Below are 25,437 nucleotides of genomic sequence, written 5' to 3'. Positions count from 1 at the left end.
TCCTAAATACTCTCAACTCCCTAGCCCCTCTAAGAAACAAACGTGTCAAAGCCAATCCTGCTCCTTGGCTCTCCAAAGAGACAAAACAGAGCATGCACCACAGGGACAAATCCTGGAAGCTTTACCAAAAAAATAAAACGTCTTCCACATTACTTCAGTATACCCAACTCCGCAACCAAGTAAAGAAATTAATCTCCATAGACAAAAAAAACTTCTATAATAAACTACAAACCAACAACAGGAAAAACCTAAAAGAATTCTGGAATTCAGTCAATTCCCTTCTGCATCCAGGGTCCAGGAATAACCCTTGCCTCGACCCTAGTTTAACAGACTTGGAACTGAGCTCTCAATTTAACACTTTCTTTACTGAATTTATAGCTAAGCTCACTAAAACTTTGCCTAAAAACAATCCTCCCAACTCTCCCTCCCTTTTTCCCAATAACACTAATGACTGCCCCCTTAACTTCCAGATCAAACCAGTTTCAACAATCTTTATAAAAAGGCTCTTATCTAAACTAAAGCCTTGCTCCAATGCCCCCGACAATATACCCTCCTCCTTCCTCAAATGTGCTCCAGAAGGCATAGCTCTCCCTATCAGTATCCTCATTAACAGATCCTTAAAAGAGTCTTATGTACCCAAAATCTGGCACTCGGCCTACAATCCTACCTCTTCACAAAGGTGGCAAAAACACAAACATTTCCAATTTCCGTCCAGTCGCCCTTCTCTCCCCAATATCTAAAATATTAGAAAAATGTGTTCACCACCAACTTATGCTGTTCTTAATCCAGAATCACTTCCTAACACCCACCCAACATGGCTTTCGCCCTGGCCATAGCACCATAACTGCCTTAATATCCTTCCTAGAAACTGTCAATCGAGCTTGAGATTCTGGATTACTAGTATCCACACTACTGCTAGATCTGTCTAAAGCTTTTGACACCATCTCCCATAAACACCTTCTCTCACATCTCACCAACCTTAATCTCTCCCCCACTACTCTAGCCTGGTTCTCCAGTTACCTATCTGACAGATCTCAAGCCATCAGATGGAAGAACTCTATCTCCTCCTTGTTCCCAACGCCAACTGGCATTCCCCAGGGGTCTATCCTTGGACCCTTACTTTTCAACATCTTTATTAATAACCTCCACTCTGCCATCCCTGATACAACAGTCATCCAATATGCTGACGACTCTTCCCTAGTCTGTGCCGCCTCTAACCTACCTGAACTACTAACCAAAACCCAAATAGCATTCTCCAGTACAGAGATCTGGATGCCACAAAATCATCTCTCCCTCAACTCTAACAAATATCTAAAATTCTACTCCCCCCCCCCCCCCCACTAGGGCTTTCTCTTTTGACAAAAATGCTTTCATAGTCCTAAGTCAAACCAACACTGCTATAGAAGTCGTCCCCTCTGCAAAACTTCTTGGCATTACTACAGACGAAAATCTTAAATTTGACATCCACATTCACCAAAACATAAAGAAAACCCACCAAAAGTTAGGTATGCTCTATAGGAATAACCGCTTTCTCACCAACTCCTCTAGACATACCCTGGCAACTACCTACCTTCTACCTACACTACTTTATGGTGCCCCTCTCTTAACTAATCTGTCCTCTTCTAACATCTCTAAACTTGAAACTTGCTATAATAAAATCTCTAAATTTGCCACTAATTCTAAAACCTCAACTCACCACTGCCTTTCCCTGCAATCTCTGAACTGGCTAGAACTCACTAACCACCTAGACTACCTCCAACTAACTACAGCTCATAATTAATATTCTACCCTGAAAAATGCCCAGCCTTAACAAATATTCTTCCTCCATACATCCCAAATAGATCTCTGAGATCCAAACACCAAAACGTGGTCTCCATTCACAAACCAAAACGTCCCGCTGGCCAACTACTTCTCTGCTTCTCACTAGGTAAGAAATGGAACTCTCTTCCTCCTCCTCTCAGGACTACACCCAACTCACAATCCTTCAAGACCCAACTATTCCTATATCTATCATCCAAATGGAACTGCTCCTGCTTCCACCCTACATAAATTCTAGTGAATACCCCACCGACTGTTCTACATCGCTTGCATTTCTCTATTGTTCTCCTAAAATAGACAGTCTTTCTCTGACTATGGAATTTCTTCCTCAATACTACATATTGTAAATACTGTATGTCTGTACCACCAATGTAAAAAAAAAAAAAAAAAAAAAAAAATCCTATTGCTACAGACATTAGTATCATGTTGTTTTGAATTTGGAACTCCTGTAAAAGGTGTTCTCTATTACCTATTAGCTGCATTGTTTGATTTTACATCTTATGCATCTGCATTATTGATTGTATGAATTTTATTCTTGTATTTTTCTTTAACATTTTATAACCTTTAATATATTTGTATTGCTTACAGAGCTTTTCTCCCCGGGCCTCCACTGAAAACGGGCACTTTTAGGCCCAGTGGACTTCCCCCGGTAATCAAACTGAAAATAAATGAAAAATAAATAAATATATATATATATAGGTCTGGCATTTTGTGCATAATTCTGACAACTTTTGCTTTCTGAACTACCTGCAGTTGGCTATTATAGTGTGTTTGTGGTATATTTATGGAACTTGGTTTCAGTTCAAGATCTGCAAACAGTGACAGTAGCAGGACAGGAAATATCAGTTTGCTATGCTGACATGTTATGTTGAAATGTTTATGCTGATTTTAAATTGCTTGTAAGAGAGGAAGATACAAGACTGGTAAAAAAGTGTGTTGACACCAAAAAGCAAAAAAGGTGATGTGCGACTCGATAAAATACTTCCAAGACTGGAAATCTGGAGATTCCCTTTTACTCTCGGGGGCAACAGTTTTGGAGTTAGTACACACCACTGTATTGGTATATTGGAGTTGAAGCCATCGCTCTGCTAAAATTCTTTTAACACTGTTGATTTCTGCTGTTACTCCTCTAATGCTCATATTTTTCATGCATTTGAGTGTTGAATGTTTATCTTTTGGCCTGCAGTCAGTGCACGTTTGTGCCAATGCTTGTTTGGTATAAGTGATGGTGGAGAAAAGGATGGTATACGCCAGACACTGAGGTATGCGGGATGGTATACGCCAGACACTGAGGCACGCGTTTGTGGTTCATTTCATTGAGTTGACAATGTTCATAAACACGATGATGAAATAGAAGTGACGTATCATCCTCTTGGTGAAAGATGAAAACCGTGATTGACAGTAGTATGAGTGTTTGACTTTTTATTTTCATCTGTTTACACTATTTGTGATTTGTATCTCTGGTTATTGTATGATAAGTAGTTCTAGGCAGAGGTTTGTAATAGTGAAGATTCTTGCAGCTCAGGTAATGTTCAGGTGAGTTAGTAGTGCAGTGATGAAAATAATGTACAAGATGTCTGAAATATTCAAATCCTATTCTCTGTAACATTAATCATAATTTTCAGTGTTTATATTGATTCTTACTTTGTAGAGATGTTTTTGTGTGATACAATAGTGGAGGCAAAATATTTTGTAGGAGTAATGAGCATCTTTGAAAAGGAAAAGTTAGCAGACTGAAGATTCTACAAAATGTAGAATGAAACAAAATAACTTCATACTGAACACCGTCTAGCATGCGCATTATGTACACAGATGTGCAATATGAGCTGTCATTGTAAAACACGTGCATTCAGCATTTCCTGTCCTGCAATGGTGATGAAATCATATGGTGACACATTAATTTATGGATAACTTAAAGATAAGTATCTTTTTTTTTAATTTATTTATCATTTTGTTGACTGGGAAAGTCCGACTAGGATGAAGCCTATTTTCCAGCAGAGGCCCGGGGAGAAATGCTCCAGACGCATGTCTTTGGATTGTGGGAGGAAACCGGAGTACCTGGAGAAAGCCCATGCAAATGCAGGGAGAACATGCAAACTCTGCACAGAAGGCACCCCGGCCGAGAATCGAACCAGAGCACCTCTTGCTGTGAGGTGACAATGTTAACCATTGCACCACTGTGCCACCCACATCACCACATATAATCCAAATATGTCACATACACTAAATTTTAATCTTATTTAGTTTAGCTTTTGGAATCCGTTCTATATTCTGTCTGTTGTGGTCCATTTCTATTTATCTCTAACAACTTTTAAAATAGTAATAAATTTACATTATTGGGGTTAATTTACATAAGAGGTATTTTTTGTGATCATTCTTCATGCATGATTTGTATGTACTTTTAGCCCCAAAAAAGTTTAAAATGAGACTGTGTATTAGTGTAGTGTTTCTGATCCACTGGAAAATTGATGAAGCACACAGGTAGTCAACAAATGTATTGAGGACATGCACAGGAAATGCATAAAAATATAAACATGTTATAATGGGAAATGTGTGTTTATTATAACCTTGTATCTGAAGTAGGAACTTCATTTGTCAGCAAACTTTGGGATACGGATCCAATCTCGGATCCGAGCCGGCAACTTTTACCACAGCATAGATCCGAGCTCCTAGCTCCTCCCTTTACCCATAATCCCCTGCCAACCCTAACTGACCTCAGATCTAGTTTGCCGCGCTTCAAGCCAACAAGATGGATTTTGAGCTCCTGGCAATTCGGAGGTTTTTTGTGAGAAAAATCTTAGAATTTTTGTACTTTCTTGTGTGATTGTGTGAGTTTGTTTAGGTTCCCTCTTAAATATCTATTTTTGTTGTAAAATTTTTCCTCCCTACCCAAGCTGGTCCGTAGTGTGTGTTTGTGGTGTGTTAGGTGCCTAGTGAGTGTGTTTTATGTTAAATATGTCAGAGGCCCCTAAAGCTATCTTTTCAAAATGTACCGAGTGTGGCCATAAGCTCTCACCGGCGGATGGCCACACCCAGTGCGTTAGGTGCCTTGGGGTTGAATATCTTTCCTCGGGATGACATTTGTGCAGCGTTCAACCCCAGGGCACTTAAGGACTGGAGATCGAAGCTGATTCTGGCGGGCCTTTTGCCCCCGGACTCGGCTCTGAGCTCCGGTTCTTCGATGGCCACTACCCAGTCCTTGGTAGTAGCCACCCCTGCCTCCCTCCGGTCGGGACTCAACCTCCCGTTTTGGCTCCGAAGGAGAGGGAGGCCAGGAAAATCAAAAGGAAGGAGAAGCACCATAAGCGGCGGGCCGAGGACTCTTCCTCGGCCCCGTCCGCCAAGCAGGCTTCTCCATCCAGGGTTTCTGGATCGCCTCCTTCTCGGCTCCGGTCCCCTTGTTTTTCACCGGGACCTGGGGAGGAGGCAACCCGGTCCCCGTCAAGGTTATCGAGGCGTCACTCTAGGTCTGCCTCAGTGGCCTCGTCGAGGTCTACATTTAGTATGTCAGATGCAGACATGGACCGGATGATGAGGAGGTTCATCCAGGACCAGCTGCTGATGGGAGTGCTCTTGCCTTCCCCCCCTCTGGGGGGCAGCTCAACCCCATTTTTTGTCCCAATCGCTCCTTCTCTGTCCCACTTCCCAGGTTTGGAGCACTCGGAGCCGAGCCGCGTCGGATCCGGGGGTGTGTCGGAGCCGACAGTACTAGTTACTTCGGCTCCGACTGGTCCCTCGAGTTTGCCAGATCCGACCTCTCGGAGCAATGGGCAGAGCTTCGGATCCGAGGGACTTTATGTGACTTCGGCTCCGTCCCGGTCGGAGCACATGGGTCCTTCGGATCCGAGGGTCTCAGCCTCGGATCCGGTCCCCGCTTCGGATCCGAGTGGGAGCCGACTCTCTGAGCCTATTGAGAGTAGCTCCCCCTCTGCTTTCGCGGTGGTGGAGAGGGCACTGTTGAGTGTATCCAGACCCCCGGTCCTGGCTTCAGCTCCTCCCTGCACTCCCTCTCATCTGGTCCGGGCTCCCATCACCTGACCTTCGGGACAGCCTGCTTCAACGTCTCTGGGTGTTCCTGCGGAACGTGATATTGCTGGTGAGTCTTCCTCAGACAGCCCCCCCGAAGAGGTCCCTCACAAAGCCAAGTGTAAGAGGAGGCACATGGACTCCCCTGAGTCCCTTACCGAAGATACGGACTTAGATGAAGGGGAAGGCTCCCCAAGGTCACCCCCCGAGGATGTCTCCTTTGGAGACATCATGGAGATGCTCAGGATTAAGGGGGGTGGTCTGCCCCCAAGGCTTCCTCCGATGAGTCCGTATTCCTAGAGGCGTTCGAAGCAGGGCCATCTACCTCTTGGGTGTCCCCTCCCCCGCCCCCCTGGTGGACCTTATTTTCACCAGGGCTTGGAAGGAGCCGGACACTGTGGAGCCAATCCCCAAGCGCCCGGATAGGATCCTGAGTCCCCCTACTGAGAGATCCCACTGGAGCAGAGGTCCCCCTGTGGATGCCATGTTGGTGGCTGCGGCCACCAAGAGAGAGCTGGCTCAGGAGAGCTCTGCGGTCCACCCTCCGAGTAAGGACTCTCGAGCGATGGACCACCTGGGGAAGCGGGTCTTTAGTTCAGCAACCTTCTCCATGAGAGCACTGAACTATATGGCACACGTCATCTGGATGCAGCGGGATCTAATAAAAGAATACGCTGCATCCCCCCCAGAGTCCATGTCGGAAGGAGACAAGCATCTGTACTCCTCCCGAATGTCTACTCTACGTTCAGTTTCTAACACCTCTATGCAGCTCTTGTCACATGCCACTGAAGGAGCCGCTAGAGCCGGCGGAGCTGGCCTGGTAATCAGGCGTCAGGCCTGGCTCCGACACTGTGACTTCTCGGAACCCTTTAAGGCGTCATTCGCAAATGCCCCCTTTTATGGTTCTGCACTTTTTGGCAAAACCGTTCGTGACACCTTAGTCCAGAGCAAGAAAGACGGGAAGACGTTGTCTGCTGTCGGAGTCCACTTCTCTGCTCCCCAGAGGTCCTTTTCTAAGAACCAAAAGGGTCAGAAGAAGATGTGGTTCCGAAAATCGCATCAGTCCCAGTCTGCTCCGGATAACCAGTCCTCTCATGGCAGAGTAGGACAGGGAGGATGCCGCCCAAGAGGCAGAGAGGGTCCCAGAAACTTTGGGTCCAGAGAACCCTTCTCTGAGAGGCTCACGCAGAACCCCTGAGGGGTTGCCCGGCTGCTCCACTCTGAAGGCAGTCGGGGGGCATCTTTCGAAGCACCTAGCAATGTGGGAGTCCATAACAACAGATCGCTGGGTGCTTCGCATCATATCCAGCGGTTACCAAATTCCCTTTATTGTAGCCCCCAAAATCAGAAGCCCCCCCGACGTACACCCAATCAGAGGGAGGCAGCTGCTACAGAAATTCAGCAGCTTTTACAAAAAAGAGCCATCCAACCCGTCCCCCCAGATCAGTTTGGATCGGGGTTTTACTCTAGGTTCTTTCTGGTGCCAAAAATGACGGGGGACTTGAGACCCATTCTCGATCTCTCTCTCTCCCGAACTTGCAGTACCCAAAGAAAAGTTCCGAATGGTCACCTTACAATCTATTCTCCCCCTATTACAGGAGAACGATTGGATGTGCTCGATAGACCTCAAGGATGCATACTACCACATCCTAGTGGACAGATGCTCCAGGAGGTTCCTCTGCTTCCGGCCGGGAGCTGGTCATTTTCAGTTCAGGGCCCTTCCCTTCGGTCTGACTTCAGCCCCCAGGGTGTTCACCAAAGTCTTGGTGGTCATAGCGGCCCACCTGAGGTTTCAGGGAATTCAGGTCTTTCCGTACCTGGACGACTGGCTCCTCATCGCCCCAACAAGGCATCTGCTCTGTTCAGGCAGGGATTACTTCCTCAACCGTGCTCCACGTCTAGGGTTAACTATCAACATGACCAAATCTTCTCTAGTCCCCTCACAGGTGATAGATTTTATAGGGGCCAGATTGGGTTCCAGGATAATGCTTGCCTTCTTAACTCCCAATCGGCTTCAGAACCTGAGGTTGCATGTTAAGGCCATTCTCATTCTTCCTGCTCCACCTGCGGAATTGATCCTGAGGGCTCTTGGGTCCATGGCGGCAGCTATTCCTCTACTACCCCTAGCCCGCCTAAATATGAGGGTACTGCAATGGACCCTCCAAGTACAATGGTCCCTGTCTCGCAACCCCCTGTCCCATCCTATTCCCCTAAGCAGGGCTTGCAGAACGTCGCTCATGTGGTGGCTCCGGTCCCAGAGTCTCCACACGGGACGACCATTTTCGATGCTTTCCCCCATCGCCACAGTGACCATGGACGCCTCTCGCCTGGGGTGGGGGTGGGAGGGCACTATTCAGGCAGAACGGTCCAAGGCACGTGGAATGACACAGAGACCTCCTTGCATATCAATGTCCTAGAGATGAGGGCGGTGCTTTTGACATTGCAGGCACTTCACAGCCTTCTACCGATTGGGACAATTGCAGTACAAACGGACAACATGTCAGTTGTCTGGTACATCAACAAACAGGGGGGAACCAGGTCTTATCCCCTTTGTTGCGAGGCCATGAGAGTGTGGGAATAGGCGATTTCCAGCAGCTGCTTTCTTATTGCAACGCACATTCCGGGACGGTCCAACATCCTAGCAGGCAGGCTCAGTCGTTTGATCCTGACTCCATACGAATGGTCTCTCAATCCTCTAGTAGCAAAACAAATATTTGCCCTATGGGGGCAACCCTGTTGCGATCTTTTTGCCTTTCCTTCAAATACCAAATGCAACAGTTACTTCACTCTAATTCCCCCTCAGGGGGAGTCCCCGAGAGACTCTCTAGTACATGCTTGGCCTCCCGGTCTCCTTTAAGCTTATCCTCCATTGCCCATGATGCTGAAACTCCTACAGAAAGCCAGTCGGCTGGGGAGCAAAATGATCCTCATTGCCCCATTCTGGCCTTGTCAAACATGGTTCCCGTACCTGTGGTCTCACCTAATTCATCCACCATGGATTCTGGATCCACTCTCGGATCTCATTACCCACCCTCTGGGTCTCCAGACCCCCAACCTGGTCAACCTCAAGCTGACGGCTTGGTTGCTCCAGTTCCACTCCTGATTAGGACTCCCGGAATCTCCTCACCAGTCAAAGCCATCCTAGTAGCAGCACATAAACCTTCCACCAGAAGAGTCTACTGAAGCAAGTGGAACCGTTTCTCAATCTGGGCGGAACACCATCACTTGGATCCTTTCACGGCACCTCTCACATTGGTTTTGGAGTTCTTAACTACCCTTTTTCATCAAGGGGCTAGCTGCTCTACAGTCAAGGTACAACTGGCAGCGATTTCGCATTATCATGTAGGGCATGAATCAGGCCCTCTGATGACTGCTAAGCTTTGTAAAGCTTTCCTCAAGGGTACTTTCCTTCTCAGGCCTCCAGTCAGGGAGGTAGTACCCCCATGGGATTTGTCTTTGGTTCTCCAAGCCTTGACTAGCCCCCCTTTTGAGCCGGCGGCCACGGTTGATCTTAAATATCTCTCTTGGAAAACGGCCTTCTTAGTGGCCATTACTTCAGCTAAAAGGGTCTCTGAACTTCAGGCTCTATGCGTTAAGCCGCCGTATTTATCCTTCCATCCAGATAGTTTACCTCAGGATCAATCCGTCCTTTCTGCCTAAGGTGTCTTCAGAAGCTAATATTAATCAATCTATTAATCTTCCCGTGTTCTTTCCCCATTACCAGAACAAAGGAGAATTTAAACTGCATTCCTTGGATGTGCACAGACAATTACGTTTTTATACTCATCGAACTGCTGGTCATAGGCAATCCGACCAGTTGTTTGTCTCCTTTGCCAAAACAAGTTTAGGCAAGTCAATTTCTAAAGTTATACTATCACGGTGGATAGCTAATTGTATCCTCTTAGCGTACCAGAGTTCGGGAAGGCCTGCACCTCAGGGGGTTCGAGCTCATTCTACTAGGGCCGTCGCTGCTTCGGCGGCTTTTAAATCTAGGGTTCCCTTGGATGATATTTGTTCCGCAGCCACTTGGGCCTCATCTCATACCTTTATCAGCCATTACAACCTGGATGATGTCTCCAGAGGTAGGGCGTCCTTTGGCTCTGCAGTGCTCCGGAATGTTCTTCCATAAAGGCCACCCAGGATTCAGGTAGCTGGGGACTCTGTCCCAAAGGTTGCTGACAAATTAAGTTCCTACTTCAGATTTAGAAGTTATGTACTCACTATAACGTTCCATCTGAGTAGGTATCTTCATTTGTCTGCAACCACCCCCCCCCTCCTTCCCCCTGACCTTTAGGATCTGTCTTGGATTAGCCTCTTCCGGGGCACTTTTACATTGCTTATATCGGGCAAACTTGATCTGAGGTCAGTTAGGGTTGGCAGGGGATTATGGGTAAAGGGAGGAGCTACGAGTTGGGTTGGGATTGTGGCCTAATGGTTAAGGTGTTTGCCTTGCAAACACAAGGTGCAGGGTTTGAGTCTCACAAGGGACAATTGGCTAGGCTTAAAATGGCTCGCAAGGGCAGTTAGCTTAGTACTAATCTATGAACCTATGAACCTATGCTGTGGTAAAAGTTGCCGGCTCGGATCCGTATCCCAAAGGTTGCAGACAAATGAAGACACCTACTCAGATGGAACGTTATGGTGAGTACATAACTTCTAATTCTAGAAACAGGAGTATGATTTTGAAAATTGCTCATAATGTTCCATAATGTGAAACAAGGCTATGAGTACTGTACAAATCTTAATACAGTTATTAAAACCCATGAGTGATGTAATTATATATTTCTTAAAATCTAGTTGGAGAACAGTCTGGCTGTTAGAAACTGTTAAGGTTATGAGCTGTTCATGAGGTAGTTCCTGGGGTACAGGAATCTTCACCCTCCTGCAGAGATTCAGTGATGCATGCTGACCCTAACTCCACCTTTGAAAAATGCTTTCAGTAACAATAACACTACATGACATCCCAGACACCCATTATGTAGAAATGCGTGTGCACATGCGTGCACGCACACACAGATGCGTCCCCCCCCCCCCCAAACTTCTATATTTCTTTAAACTAAGTAATGTTTTGGCTTTTTATCACATCACATGTCCAAGTAGCCACTAAAGCTATAAAGTGTGATTTTTTTACACATTTATGTGTGTGTTAGGTGTCCCCCCCCCCTAGTGTCTGTATGCACATATCTGTTTAATTTTCTTCTCTGTAGTGATTTATAGTTGCAAACAATCTTTGATTTTAAGTAAAATAATCATGCCATCAGAATTCAACAAGCCCTGCATATGTCTCTCTTTATTGAACAATGCTGTTATTTTTGATAGTTTTAGTTAATACCATTAGTGACAGCACTATGTCCTTTCACAGGAGTGTTTTCTAGTATATGTCATTAGTATTAATTTTTCCCAGGTGTAGTATATCGCTGATGTTAACTGTGCAGCACATGGCTTTTGTCCTTTTCAACCAATATTCAAATTGTATTTCTTGTTTAAAGGCACAGAAACAATATCATGAAGGATTATTATCCCTTTCTTCATGCAACTCTGACATAGAATTTGCAATTCCATTTAGCAGCAGCTGTTATACTGAAACAAATAGTCGTTCAGAAGATTGCTCTGGGAATGCCCTCTCTTAAGTTAATAGGTATCACCCTCTTGGACTGATCTGCATTCAAAATTTCTAGAGTTTTACTTGCATCATTAACGGGAGGGTCTAGTCTAGTTTCTAAATATGCCTTAAAGCAGCCATTTGAGATTTAACTAGTTCGCACATACTGAATGTATTAACATAAAACTGATGGGACTGAGCATCGATGGATGCACCATTCCTTGCCAACATTCCTAGTTTTTATTTTCTCCAACATTCCTAGTTTCATTTTCTCCAACATTCCTAGTTTTATTTTCTAGCGACCATTTGCATCAGAATGTTTTGTAAGCTTTCATCAAGTCCTCTGTGATGGTAGAATTCTGGCTCAGCTAGGTTGAGGGAGTTTTCCTCTAGCTATATACATTTTAAAATCTACTAGGTTACCCTTATACATCTGATCTTCCTCTGGGTTGCATTCAACTTAGGGAGTCCCAGTGAGATTTATGAGCATGAAAAGCAATATATACTGCTTGAGGCTGAACTGGTGTTGGCTAGTTGTTTCTTGAAGGGTGATCAAGTGCTGGTCAATTTCCTTCTTGAAAGATAGCTATGGGTTGCTTAGCGGCTACCTCTCTCTCCCCTGAAGGGTGCAGTGGAATTCACGCAAGTCTTAGTAAAGTTCTCCAAAGCCTCATTGAAATTTCTACATTCACAGACAACTGTACAATTACAATTTGGTATCAACAATTCCTGACCTTGGGGAAAAACAGCTGTCCTTTTCAGGATAGATCCCCTGACAGGTACATGGCTTTGATTCCCCAAATTTCAGTTCAACTATCAGCAAGCTTATCACGTCACACAGTACATGTTCATTCTGTTAAGCAGTCTGTCAATTTTATACTGAGGCAGAGGTGAAGTTACTTATCCTGATGGGGTAGGAAATGCAGTAGTCTCAGTTCAGGTCATAGTCGATATTTGATAAAGATGGTGGTAAGCTAGAGGAGAAATGGCTCTTGAGGGTATTCATAGCAGTGTGGAGAGAGAGGCATATCCCAGATGACTGGAGAATAAACATACTCATGCCAGTGTACAAGAACAAAGGGGACATCCACAACTGTGGGCAGTACAGTGGTATCAAACTCCTGTCACATTGCATGAAATTTCTAGAGAGGATAACTGATAAGTAAATATGCAGAGTAATAGAAAGATGGGAAATGAACAGTTCGGATTCAGATCCGGATGAAGCACAATTAACCCAATGTTTCCAGTCAGCTGAGAAGAAGCTAAAGAAGAGGAAACAGTCCAGTCTGGGAATTCCAAGACTTGGAGAAAGCATATGACAAGGTCTCAAGCAAGCTGATTTGGGCAGTCCTGTGAAGGTTTGAATTTCCAGAAATATTGGTAGAATTAGTGCAGGCTACACAAGACCCAGTGACTCAAGTTAAAACAGTGTTCAGTTTCGCAGAGGGGCTCCCAATGAGAGTGGGTGTGCACCAGGGTTCAGCTCTGAGCCCACTGCTGTTCATACTGGTGTTGGACTACATTAGCAAACAGGTCAAAGGGGACAGATCAACAGAATTGCTGTATGCAGATGATGTGGCAGTACAGGCAGACTGAACAAGAACGTCAGCAAAGGATAGGGGAATGGAATGCAAATCTGAAGGCACATGAGATGAAACTAAGTGCAGATAACACAGTGGTAATGGCAGCAAACTGGGGAAATTAGAAGAAGCTGAGAACTGAGCTAAAAGGAAAGATATTTGAGCAGATTAATAGCTTCAAGTATCTGGGACGGGTACTTGAGGAAAAGGCAAGTCAGAATGAAGAGGACAAAGCTAGAATCGGAGGGGCTGCAGTCAGCTGGCATAGTGTCAGGTGTAGTCTATGACAGAAGAACGCCAAAGATGCTGAAAAGTAAGGTGTACAAGTCAGTGGTGTGACCAGTACTGTTTGGTACAGACATCTGGGTAGTAAAGGCAGAACAGTTGAGAAAGCTAGAGGTGATGGAAATGAAGTGCCTGAGATGGGTGGTAGCATGAAAACTATGGGACAGATGAGGAAATGTGGATATAAGAGCAGAAGCCAAAGTAGCTCCAATGCAGAAAAGATCAAAGAGAACAGATTACGGTGGTTCGGACACGTGCAGAAAGCAGAAGATGATCTGTTGAAGAAAATTTGGAACAGACAGGAAGAAGGTAAGAGGAAATGAGTTCATCCAGCAAAGAGGTGGATGAATTGTGTGAGAGAAGGCGTGCGACAGTCGGGTATGATTTTCGAAGAAGGCAGGCATGTGGCATTGAAGTGAGAGAGATGGCGGCAGTTAACACGACACCTTGACCCCATGTAGAGTTAACACGATACCCTGACCCCATGTAGAGTTAACATGATACCCCGACCCCATGTAGAAAATGGAGGTAAAAGGAAGACTAGGATGATTTTGAACCCATTCAATATCATTAAATTACTGATGGCTGTTTTCAGTAACTTTAATTATATCTTTTCAGTATAGTTCTATATATAGCCCACATAGAACATCCAGAATGACCAACAGATTGACAGTGGAGTAATGTCTCCTGCTGCATCTGTACTTGCAGAATTTGTTGCATAAGCGTTTAACTCTATTACAGACCATCTGCTCCCACCCACTCCCAACACACTTACTGTAGTACTTCCAAAACTGAATAAGGGCATATGAGGAGTAGATTACTGACCCATCCTTGCTAAGGTCTGTGCCCTATACTTTAAGCCTCTTCTGTTATAATTGATAGCACACACTAAGCAGAATTAGTTCATGATCAGTTGAGCGTGTATTACTTAAGCACCCTTTCTTTCTTTTATTAGCAGTTAAGGTCAGTATTGCAGGGCATGTTTTCACTAGCCTTGAGAAAGTGATTTCCTTTCCAGGTATTATCTGTGGTCAGTTCTGTAATCTAACGATTCCCCATCACCATGTGCAATAGTGTTTATTGTATTATACCTGACATACTAAGACAACGTTTGCATATTCAGAAATTTTGCCACCATCTTCATTTGAAGACACCCTCTTTCTCATCTTAATCAAACCACTGACAGTGTTTTTAAAGTATTTTGTTTAGAAAGGCAGTCTTGATGTTAGCTGAGAAAAATATTTTGTGCCAGGTCTTTTTATTTCAATTTGTACATATTGCATAAAAAGCTGGAAACAAGCCATTCTGTACACATTACCCAAGAACTCCAAGTACTTTTAATAGTTACTAAAATAAAGCCAGTGAAGGTAGAAGAAGCTGAAAGGCTTTTAGTAGTTTCATTTATAAAAGAAGCTAGGACAGAATATGCATGGTGAAAGTAGCATGTATAAAGAATTATTGTCACTGAAAGAGAAGGTAGCCAGAAAGTTAAGGAAGGGATTGTCCATGTTGCTGGAGTTAGAAATGGATTGTGGGCCGAGGAGTCTTGAAAGTTTAGGTTATTTGCTTGGCACTGTATCTATGAAAGCTTCTGCAGCTCAGGAAGGTTCGAGCCTGTTTCCAAGTTCAGTAGGGACGCTAAAGGTGTAATTGAGAGGAGAATGTCTCCTGAATGCATTTCTTTTTGTGTTGTGATAGGCTAGAAAAATATGAAAAAGGATTTACGTCATTATTGGCAAGATCTGAACCCCACTTTTAGTTCTGTTAGACTGTTTGGAAAGAGGGGGATTAGCCATACACAAAACCATTTTTATGGATTCCTATATTACCAGCAGCTAAAAAGTCTTAAGGTAGTAAAATTTACAAATTGCTGTTGTGTAGAAGATGTGGAAATGATTATTGGTGAAACTCCCAAACTGAAGAGGCTACTAAAGACAGGCAACAGAAGGTAAGAAATGCATAAGAAGTGAATGCCATGACTATTGTGTGGTGATTGGGAAGGAGATTTAAAATTACGAAGAAACAAGGTCAAAAGATAGAAAGTTCAAAGTGAAATGATCTGATTGTGCAGTTGTGGATGGTCACTCAGCTGTACCGTGTTAATAAAAAAGAAAAAAAGTGTGGTTAATAAATTTAACAAGTGTCAGAGATTTGTAGCTTTTCAGTATAGCATTGTAGATACCAGCTTGGGTTATGATTTGCTGGCATACTTGAAGACTTTTTTTCCCCCTAGCAGTTGTATCCCCTCTCTACGGGTGTTTGGGAGAGGTGTGTTAGTTGTTAGAATAAAGCTAATGAAATTGTTCTTTCACTCCAGATTCTCTCTTGAATACTTAATAAATTCTGCTTAGAGATACCTCAGTGCAGGAAGGTATGTTTTAAGTAAAATAGTAATTGGAACATTGGTGTACACAACTGAATGGGTTAGAACCAGTTTGGACACTTATGAAATTGACTGCTTTTTGTGGGGACACAGGTTGACAGCAACCTCTCCTTCGACCGCCACATTGTCACTGTGGTCAGAAAGCCCTATGTGGCACATCTCATTACAAAGGGTTTTGAGTCCAGGAAGAAAGAGGTCACCATCTTTCTACTCTTCCCTCATTTAGTCCAGTTATAGAGTATAATGCCCCATTTGGCATGGACCTCATGGGACACGTGCAACAGCTGGAAAGTCCATAAAAGTACATCACAAAGATGACCCTAGGCCTTAAACACATCTTACATGGACAGACTCGAACTCCAGCTATTCTCTGTCTCATATTGCCTACTAAGAGGTGATCTCTGCTTGACTTACAAAGCCATGTCAGACCCAGCTCTGTTAGAAATGCTACATCTGAGGAAATCCCAATCCCTCCACACCACATGCTCTAGAGACCTAAACCTCATTACCACAATCAACAGAACGTGCTGGAGGGACAGGTTTATAACCCAGAGACTGCCCATGCTTTGGAATAGACCTCCCGTACATGTCGAGCAGAGCACCTCACTGGCCCTCTTCAAGAGAACTCTCTTTGAGTGGATGGGAAATAGAAAGTTCATCCCATGGAACACTCCAGTGGCTCTACTTGATAGAGGCACTGGGAACTAATGTCTGGTGGCACGATGCCAGAGCATTTGTATGAGCTAGGCTTGTAAAGGCTACAGGGCCATTAGCCTAGTACACACCTATGTGCCATTGTATTGTATAGTTAAGGTAGTAAAGGTTATCCAGCCCAGAATAACTCGTAGGAAGTAATTTAGGTAGACAAAAGCCTCAGGTGTGAGGCTATTGTTTATGAAAACCCATAGAGACCCTTCCCTAGTTAATACAACTTTTCCTAGTAGTGCAGATTTGCTTTAGGCATCTTTAAGCAGTATTAACTTAACAAGATGAAGGTCTTGTTCCTGTGTGATCATATGTATACATGTACTTTGAACATATTCCACTATATTTTGGAGATGGCCTGGTTTGCTGAGATATTCATTTATAATCTTTCTTTAATGCTTCATGAGAGTTGTAAAAATAAATATTCAAAGCTTTTTTATCCTGCTTGATTCTGACCTGTAATTATAGGGGAGGTTGGCATAATGGTTAAGGTCTCTACCTTAGAGACAAAGTTCAGGGTTTGATTCTCGCATGGGAAAATTGGCTAGGCTTAAAATGGCCCACATGAACAGTTAGCCTCATACTAACCTATGAACCTACTTAAAACATTTGGTTATTTGAAAGAGTGTGTGCACATTGTGTTAACTTTCCTTTTGAGTTGCTTCCGCTGCACATTTTGTAACCTGAAAAAACTGCTGAATTTTAAAGGTGTCAATAAGATGTGGAAAATCATTATGACTTATTAAAGTAAAATTCAGTCGGTCAGAAACACTGTGTACCCTATTTTCTAGGCCAACAACAAATTCAGCACTCTGCTTGTGCAAAATGCAAGGCTTCGAGAAGAAATTGAAACCTTGAGAACAGAGAGAGAAACATTTTTTCAGCTCTGTGGAAGACTTGAAAAGGTAACCAGTTATCTATCTACAATTCAGTATGAAAGCAGTGATTATATGTCATGGCAAAATGTATTTATTACTTCTCTAAGGCTTTTGACACTGTGTCTAACAACCTCCTTCTCTCCAAACATGCTTTTTTTCATTCTCTCTACCTCTACTCTCTGCTGGTTCTCCTTTCCTTCTCATTCAAACTGGTGTGCCCCAAGGCTTCATCATGGGCCCACTGCTATTTAACATCTTTACTAATCTCTTCCAATCCTGCCCCCACACCACACTCCTACAATATGTGGACAACTCCACCATCATCACTACCTCTGACAATCTGCCCCACCTACTTACCCTCACTCAAGACACCCTGCACTCAATTAAAAGATGGTTCGCAACCAACCAACTTCTACTTAACCCAAATAAAACTAATTCTTTCTCCCCAAACCCCACCAACACACCAAATCCACCATCTCTGTCTCTTCTCTAAACAATACAACTATTAAGGTCAAATTGCAAGCTAAACTTCTTGGGGTTTATATAGACGACCAAGTTAAATCTGACATCCACGTCAATAATTGCATCAAAAAGAGAAACCAAAAAACTAGGATTGCTTAACAGAAATAAAAAAAAAATTCTTAACTCAAGAATCTAATTTGTCCCTAGCTCAAGCCTACCTACTACCTACCCTACTATATGACGCCCCAATCTTTACTAACCTCAAAAATATTTCAACCAAACTCAAACTTACATGCAACAATCCCCCCTATCGCTCACATCACTGCCTTTCCTTAAAAAAACTCCACTGGCTACAATTCTAGCAACTCTCATCTCCCTTTATGTTTCTAACTGGGAACTTCCTAGCTCTGACCAACACCTCCTTCAAATTTCCAAACCAAAAAAATCCATAGGAAACTTTTTTTTATAGTCACTCAGTTACCAGTTCTTGGAACAAACTTCCTCTCTATATCAGATTGATTCAAAATTCTAGCAATTTCAAAGTAGCTTTTAAGGGATCTCTGCTTAACTCCTCAACCTGCCCGTGTAAAGACCCTACTTGAACACCACCCCCTCTGCCTCCCCCTTTTTCTCTGTCCCTATTTCTTACATATATCTATCACACCTGTATTTTTTTCTATTTCTCTGTCTTTTATCTCCAACAAGACTCATCTCTATACTTTATATTTTCTCTATACTTTATATTTCTACTTCCCTAGTTCTCCCTCCTTCTGTCCCCTTTTTATTTTCCTTGTTGGCAGGACTCTAATCTGTTACTGTATGGCTTACAATATTTGTATTTTTTCAAATAATGCATAAGATGAGTCTTTATTTTTCTTTATGTATAAGACATATTTTATCTCATTATGTTTGTATGCTTAAATATGTACTTCATTGTAACAAATTCATTTTATACTGGAGCTTTTCTCCTCGGGTCTCTGCTGAAAAAGGGCATCAGCCCTGGCAGGCTAACCTGATTAAATGGCAAATAAAACTAAAGGACAACTAGTTGCTTTATTTTGTGAAGTGAATGTCTCTGAATGAAATACAGAGACTGCCATCTTCTAGAATTAGTTTTTCAGAAGAATGAATAAATGAACAAATGAAGGAATACCTAAACATTTTATTTGAAAATGTGATTATTCTTAAGTCAGTTAATAACAACATGTTCATGTACTCAAAGATATTATGCATTGGAAATAGAAAAGAGATGTGGGCTGCCACAGGGGCCAAGTACGCCTCATTGAAAGTACAGAGAAAATGTAGCTGTTTTAAAGAGAAATATATGTAAATACACATACACATTTATGTGCATTTATGTATTGAACACTGGTGATTCTTGACCTTTTATGATATAAGGTTTAGGTAAGTAGCAGGTTTAGGTAAGTAGCATGCTGATATGCACACTACCTGAGATTTAACAGGGTACATCTTACAGAATAACCACTCCCTGGCAGCCTTCCTGTTATCTCTGTATGCACACTACCTGAGATTTAACAGGGTACATCTTACAGAATAACCACTCCCTGGCAGCCTTCCCTTTGTTATCTCTGTATGCACACTACCTGAGATTTAACAGGGTACATCTTACAGAATAACCACTCCCTGGCAGCCTTCCCTTTATCTCTGTATGCACACTACCTGAGATTTAACAGGGTACATCTTACAGAATAACCACTCCCTGGCAGCCTTCCCTTTGTTATCTCTGTATGCACACTACCTGAGATTTAACAGGGTACATCTTACAGAATAACCACTCCCTGGCAGCCTTCCTGTTGTTATCTCTGTATGCACACTACCTGAGATTTAACAGGGTACATCTTACAGAATAACCACTCCCTGGCAGCCTTCCTGTTGTTATCTCTGTATGCACACTACCTGAGATTTAACAGGGTACATCTTACGGAATAACCACTCCCTGGCAGCCTTCCCTTTATCTCTGCATTCCATAGCCTAGTGTCATCATGAAAAAATAGATGTTCTTCATCTCACATTGCTGCAGTCCTTACACTTGGGGTAGTCCGCTGTCCTCGGTCGGCCCGAATATCAAAGTATAAGGCTGACGTCGGTCAAGGCGCATTAGACTGACATCAGGACGTCAGGGTACAAATGCGCATGACCGACGTCATATCCTCAGTCTTTTTTGCCGCATGGTCCGATGCAGAAGCAGCGTTGCAAGTGCCGTTCGGCGTTCTGAAATTTTTCGAGTTCGGAGTTTCAGACCGAGTCAAAGTTGGCTAAGTACCCCGTTGGGGAATATTTTGATTTTTTCTTGCCTCAGTGGTTTACCGGATGTCAGAAAAAGTGAATAACTGTATTTCTTGTGGGAAACAGATACCGCATAGAGATTATCATACCTTGTGTATTCCTTGTTTAGGGCCTGAGCACGATGTTGTTGGGTGTCGCTTTTGTGCTAGATTCAATAAGCGCACTATTAAGAGAAGGTTGGATTGTGCCAGGTTAGTTTTTGGGAAGCGGTGCAATTACACTATGCCGTCGGATGCTCCGGCGTCCGCTTCTTCAAAGAAGCGCAAGGATAAAGCAGCTAAGGCCAGGGTAGACGAGTCGTCCGTACCGGATGCCGGTTCTTTAGAGGTATCGGTGGAGCCGGTGGTTCCACCGGAGGTTTCTCTGGAGGCCCAGGGGGAGACCTTGTTATTGCAGGATGTGGCCTCTCAGGAGGCAAGTCAGGCTGAAGGGGCTTCTCAGGTTACTGTACTCCCCTCCCTTCCTAGGGTGGTTAGGCCTTCTGTTTCCAAGGCTTCTCCCAGAGGCAGGCCAGGTTTAGCTTCAGTTGGTGTCACTCCTAGTTCTTCAGGATCTGTGCCCAAGAAGCATATGCTTAAAATGGCAGAAGATTTGATTACCTTAATTAGAGGTTCTTTGCCCCCTCCTGATAAGAGGCCTAGGGTGGAACCTGAGTTGGGGAGTTTTGAGCAGGCTTCAGATGTTTCAGAGTCTTCGGCTGAGGACTTGCAGGAGTATTCCCTTATTCTGATTCTGATGTGGATGATTCTACTCCTTCTGCTTCTCCTCCTGAGGATTTTTCTTTTCAGAGACCCTCCATTCCATGAGGGAGCATTTTAAGTGGGAAGGTCAGGATTTCTCTGATTCCAGGAAAAGGCTTAGGGAATTTCTGTTTTACCCCAGCATAGGCCTTTGGCTATACCTCCTGTTCTGGATGTTGTGGAGGATGTGTTTGCAGAGGCTTCTCTTAATCCTGATTCCTGCCTCCTGCTCCTGTTAAGCCGGATAGGTATTATAGGGTGCCTGAAGCTCATAAGTTTCTTTTTAAGAGTCCTAGGGCGGACCCAGAAACTGTTAGTCAGGGGCCTAAGGGTGTTAAGGCTTCTGTTGTTAAAAATCCGGTTCCTCCAGATAAAGAGGCTAGGGCTTTGGATAGATGGGGAAAGAAAGTTTATACGTCTTCCACCCTAGCTATGAGGGCTCTAAATTGCCAGTTTCACATGTTAAAATACCAAAACTATCTACTGTCTCAATTGAAGTCTAAGGTAGATGCTCTGGCGGAAGGTATTGACTGTAAAGAGTTACAGGATTTGGTGCATGTCTCTGAACAAGTGGGTAAGCATTCTTTGCAATGTGGTTTTGATGCTGTACAGGCCTCGTCTAGGGTGGCTGCCACAGGGTCAGTTCTTCGCAGGCACGCCTGGCTGAGGGATCAGAATTTATCTGACCATGTTAAGACAAGGATTTTGGATGCTCCTTTACAATCTGATGTGTTACTTGGGTCACCTGTTGAGGCAGTCTTAAAGAAAATGGAAGACAAGGCTAAGTCTATGCAGACTGTTAAAGATTTTTTGCAGGTTCAGCCTCCGAAGTTTAGCAGAAATTGGCCTACTAAGGGGTGGACGTATCCTTCTTATGATTCCCAGTCTAGGGGCAGGTCTAGACGGGTAGGGGCAGAGCTCAGGGCTCTTTCAGGCCTAGAACAGGGAGTTCACCTGCACAGTCTTCGGTGAGGGCAGGGGTCAGTCCTTTCGTAAACAGACCCAATGACCTACCTTTTCAGCTGCCAGAGTCTTCTCGACTAGCAGCACCTTTGGGAGGAAGGTTGGCACTTTTCAAAGAAAATTGGAGTTTAATTACCCAAGACAGATGGGTATTGGATATCATTCACCAAGGTTACAGGTTTTATTTCCATACCTTGCCTCCTTTCAAAGGCATGCCAGACGTTCCTCCTCAGCAAAGAATAGAGGCTCACAAACAGATTTCTCTGCTACTCCAAATAGGAGCCATTCAGCCGGTTCCTCTGTCAGAAGTGGGCCTAGGATTTTATTCTCGCCTGTTCCTAGTACCAAAGAAGGGGAACACGTGGAGACCAATTTTGGATTTATCTATCCTCAACACTTATCTGGACATTCCCAAGTTCAAAATGTTGACGTTACAACAGCTTTTACCTCTGCTGGGCAAAGATCATTGGATGGTGACTCTGGATCTCAAGGAGGCTTACCTTCATGTTCCTATCAGGCTAAGTTGCAGGAAATATCTACGTTTCCGGGCTGGGACTTCTCATTATCAGTTCTCTGCATTGCCCTTTGGCTTATCTACTGCGCCCAGAGTATTCACGAAGGTTCTGGCTCCAGTGATAGCTTTCTTCAGACTAAGAGGAATACAGATCTAGCCTTATTTGGATGATTGTCTGATTCTGGCTCAAGGAAAAGAAGAGCTTCTTCATCATCTACACTTTGTGATAGCAGTGCTAAGATGCCTAGGGTATTCTGTGAACGAAATAAAGTCCAGTCTAGTACCCTCTCAGGACATGTGCTTTCTGGGTGTGAGACTGAATACAGCATCCCAGATGGCCTTTTTGACCCCAGACAAACAAAAGAATCTTTCTCTTTACTTCCATCAATTGTCTCATCAGTCCAGGCTGACTGCAAGGACAGTCCTTCAAGCCTTGGGGTTCATGGCATCTTGTATTCTGGTGCTTCCCAATGCCAAACTGCATATGAGGAAGCTACAATGGTATCTCAAAAATGTATGGACACAGCACTGCCAAGATTTGGACACTGTCATTCAGATTATACCTTGCATTCAAAAGGAATTTTTGTGGTGGGCTCAGGAATGTCACCTAAACAAGGGACTCTCTGTGACCCGGCCAGAGGCGAGATAGATTCTAACGACAGATGCCTCAGACAAAGCTTGGGGAGCTCATCTAAATGGAAAGTGGATACAAGACACGTGGCCTGCCAGACTTCTACATCTACATATCAACCTGAAGGAGATGTTAGCAGTCCAATTTGCATTAATAGCTTTCAAGGATTTACTTCTTCCAGGGCAGGTGTTGATTCTAACAGACAACACAACTGTCATGTGGTACATCAACAAGCAAGGGGGAACACATTCTTATCCTCTGTGCAGACAGGCAATGATTTTGTGGGAGACTGCTCTCAGTTTACAGCTAAATCTTCAGGCAAGGTTTCTGCCGGGAGCACAGAACTCCTTAGCAGATGTGTTGAGCAGACAAATTATGGATCCCCACGAGTGGAAATTGGATCCTCATGTATTTCAGAAATTGACAGTGTCATGGGGAACTCCAGACATAGATCTGTTCGCTTCTCCACTAAACTACCAGCTGCCAAAGTTTTGCACAAAAAGTTTTCATCCCACAGCTTGGAAAGTGGATGCTCTTTCATTCAATTGGAGCAATCTTCATGTGTATGCCTTTCCACCTCTGCCTCTCCTCCCAAAGGTACTCCTGAAGGTCAGACAGGACAAGCCAAAGATGATTTTAATAGCTCCAGATTGGCCTCGACAGCATTGGTACCCACTACTGAGAAGTCTGGTACCGGAGCCTCCATGGCCTTTACCTTCGATTCCACACCTGCTGACTCAGGAGAACAGTCATTTACTCAATGTCAAACTTCACTCTCTTCACCTGACAGCCTGGCATATTCTGTTTTAAACCCTGGAGGGTTTCAGCTTCCACAGCAAGTTTTGAATGTTATTTTGGAAGCCAGAAGGCCTAGTACAAGGAAAGTGTACGCAGATAAATGGAAGAGATTTTTATTTTGGAGTGCAGCAAAAGAATTTGATGTTTCTAAGCCTAATTTAAGTGTGGCTCTTCAATATCTTACTGAGTTACTGGACAAAGGTTTGTCCTTCTCTTCTATTAAGATTCATGCTGCAGCAATTTCTGCTCACTATGATTGTGACCCACCATTGTTTTCTCATCCTTTGTTTAAGCAATTCCTTAGAGGGGCAAAGAATATAAGACCCCCACGGAGAGCTCCTACTCCTGCTTGGGATCTCAATTTTGTGTTGGAGAAACTCACTCTACAACCTTTTGAGCCTGCAGCTACTGCTGAGTTGAAATATTTATCATGGAAGACTGCTTTTTTGTTAGCCATTACCTCTGCGAGAAGGGTTTCTGAATTGCAGGCCCTTATGGCAGTTGAGCCTTTCTTAATTTTCCATAAGGATAGGGTATCTTTACGTACTAATCCTTCCTTTATGCCTAAAGTGGTTTCTAGTGTGTCTTTAAACCAAACTATTCATTTGCCTACCTTTTATGCAAACCCCCAAAATAAAGGGGAAAAGATTTTGCACACTTTGGATATACACAGGCAGTTGCGATATTATTTGAGCAGAACTAAAGGGTTCAGGCAGTCTCAGCAGTTATTTGTTTCTTTTGCTTTGAGTTCTCAGGGCAAGCCTGTGTCAAAACAAACTATTTCTAAGTGGATTGGGTTTTGCATTGCTTTCTGTTATTCCCATCAGGGCAAGGAGGTTCCAGCTGGGATTAGGCCTCATTCCACTAGGGCTACTGCCACTTCAACAGCTTTTTTAAGGGGGGTGGCAACTAAAGATATCTTGGAGGCAGCTACTTGGAGTTCTGTGCATACTTTCTCCAAGCATTATCACCTTCCACTTTACTCTAAATCTAGGGCTGGTTTTGCCACTGCTATTTTACAGGGCATTTTGGCAGCTCCTGCTTCTTTATAGTTGTGCCAGCCTCCCTTACCTCTGCTTTGGGATTCTACCCAAGTGTAAGGACTGCAGCAATGTGAGATGAAGAACATAGTACAGTTTTGTACCTACCATAAATGTAGATGTTCGAAGATCCACATTGCTGCAGTCCAATTTACCCTCCCTCCTTCCCCTCTGTAGTTAGAGGCGGTTGTGTGGGTTGGATTGTAAATATTGTGTATATTGTATATATTGTACATATTATTAGTGCTAGGGTGGTTGGTTGGTTGTTGGTTTTGTTGTCTTTGGGTTTTGACCTTTCTTGTTAGGGTCTTCTGACATCTGGGGCAAGAAAAGACTGAGGATATGACGTCGGTCATGCGCATTTGTACCCTGACGTCCTGATGTCAGTCTAATGCGCCTTGACCGACGTCAGCCTTATACTTTGATATTCGGGCCGACCGAGGACAGCGGACTACCCCAAGTGTAAGGACTGCAGCAATGTGGATCTTCGAACATCTACATTTATGGTAGGTACAAAACTGTACTTTTCCTTTATTAGTAAATGTAATTATCTTAACTTCATGTTTATAATGCCCATAAATGGAAGACTTGTATAAATTCTATCTGGCAATCCATTGGCCCACCCTCTCCTGAGTTCTTCTCATCTCATTAAATTCATTTGTTTATTCCTTTCTAATAGACGGACCCCTCTATATAACATAACAA

The 25,437-nt window shown here is 43.7% G+C and overlaps 1 protein-coding gene across 1 annotated transcript in view; it reads left to right on the top strand.

Moving 5' to 3' along the window:
* Positions 1-25,437, top strand: part of LOC122788763 (outer dynein arm protein 1-like) — a 683,950-nt gene that overhangs the window by 219,220 nt on the left and 439,293 nt on the right. The window contains exon 6 of the mRNA XM_044055657.1: positions 17,191-17,304. Coding sequence (XP_043911592.1) covers positions 17,191-17,304 — 114 coding nt within the window. The remainder of the gene's footprint in view (positions 1-17,190; positions 17,305-25,437) is intronic.

This window comes from Protopterus annectens, chromosome 14.part0 (genome assembly GCF_019279795.1).
Source record: "Protopterus annectens isolate FY-2018-M chromosome 14.part0, PAN1.0, whole genome shotgun sequence".
In the NCBI taxonomy this organism is placed as follows: Eukaryota; Metazoa; Chordata; order Ceratodontiformes; family Protopteridae; genus Protopterus; species Protopterus annectens.
The sequence above is the reverse complement of the archived record's forward strand: the minus strand, read 5'-3'. Positions and strand labels throughout refer to the sequence as shown.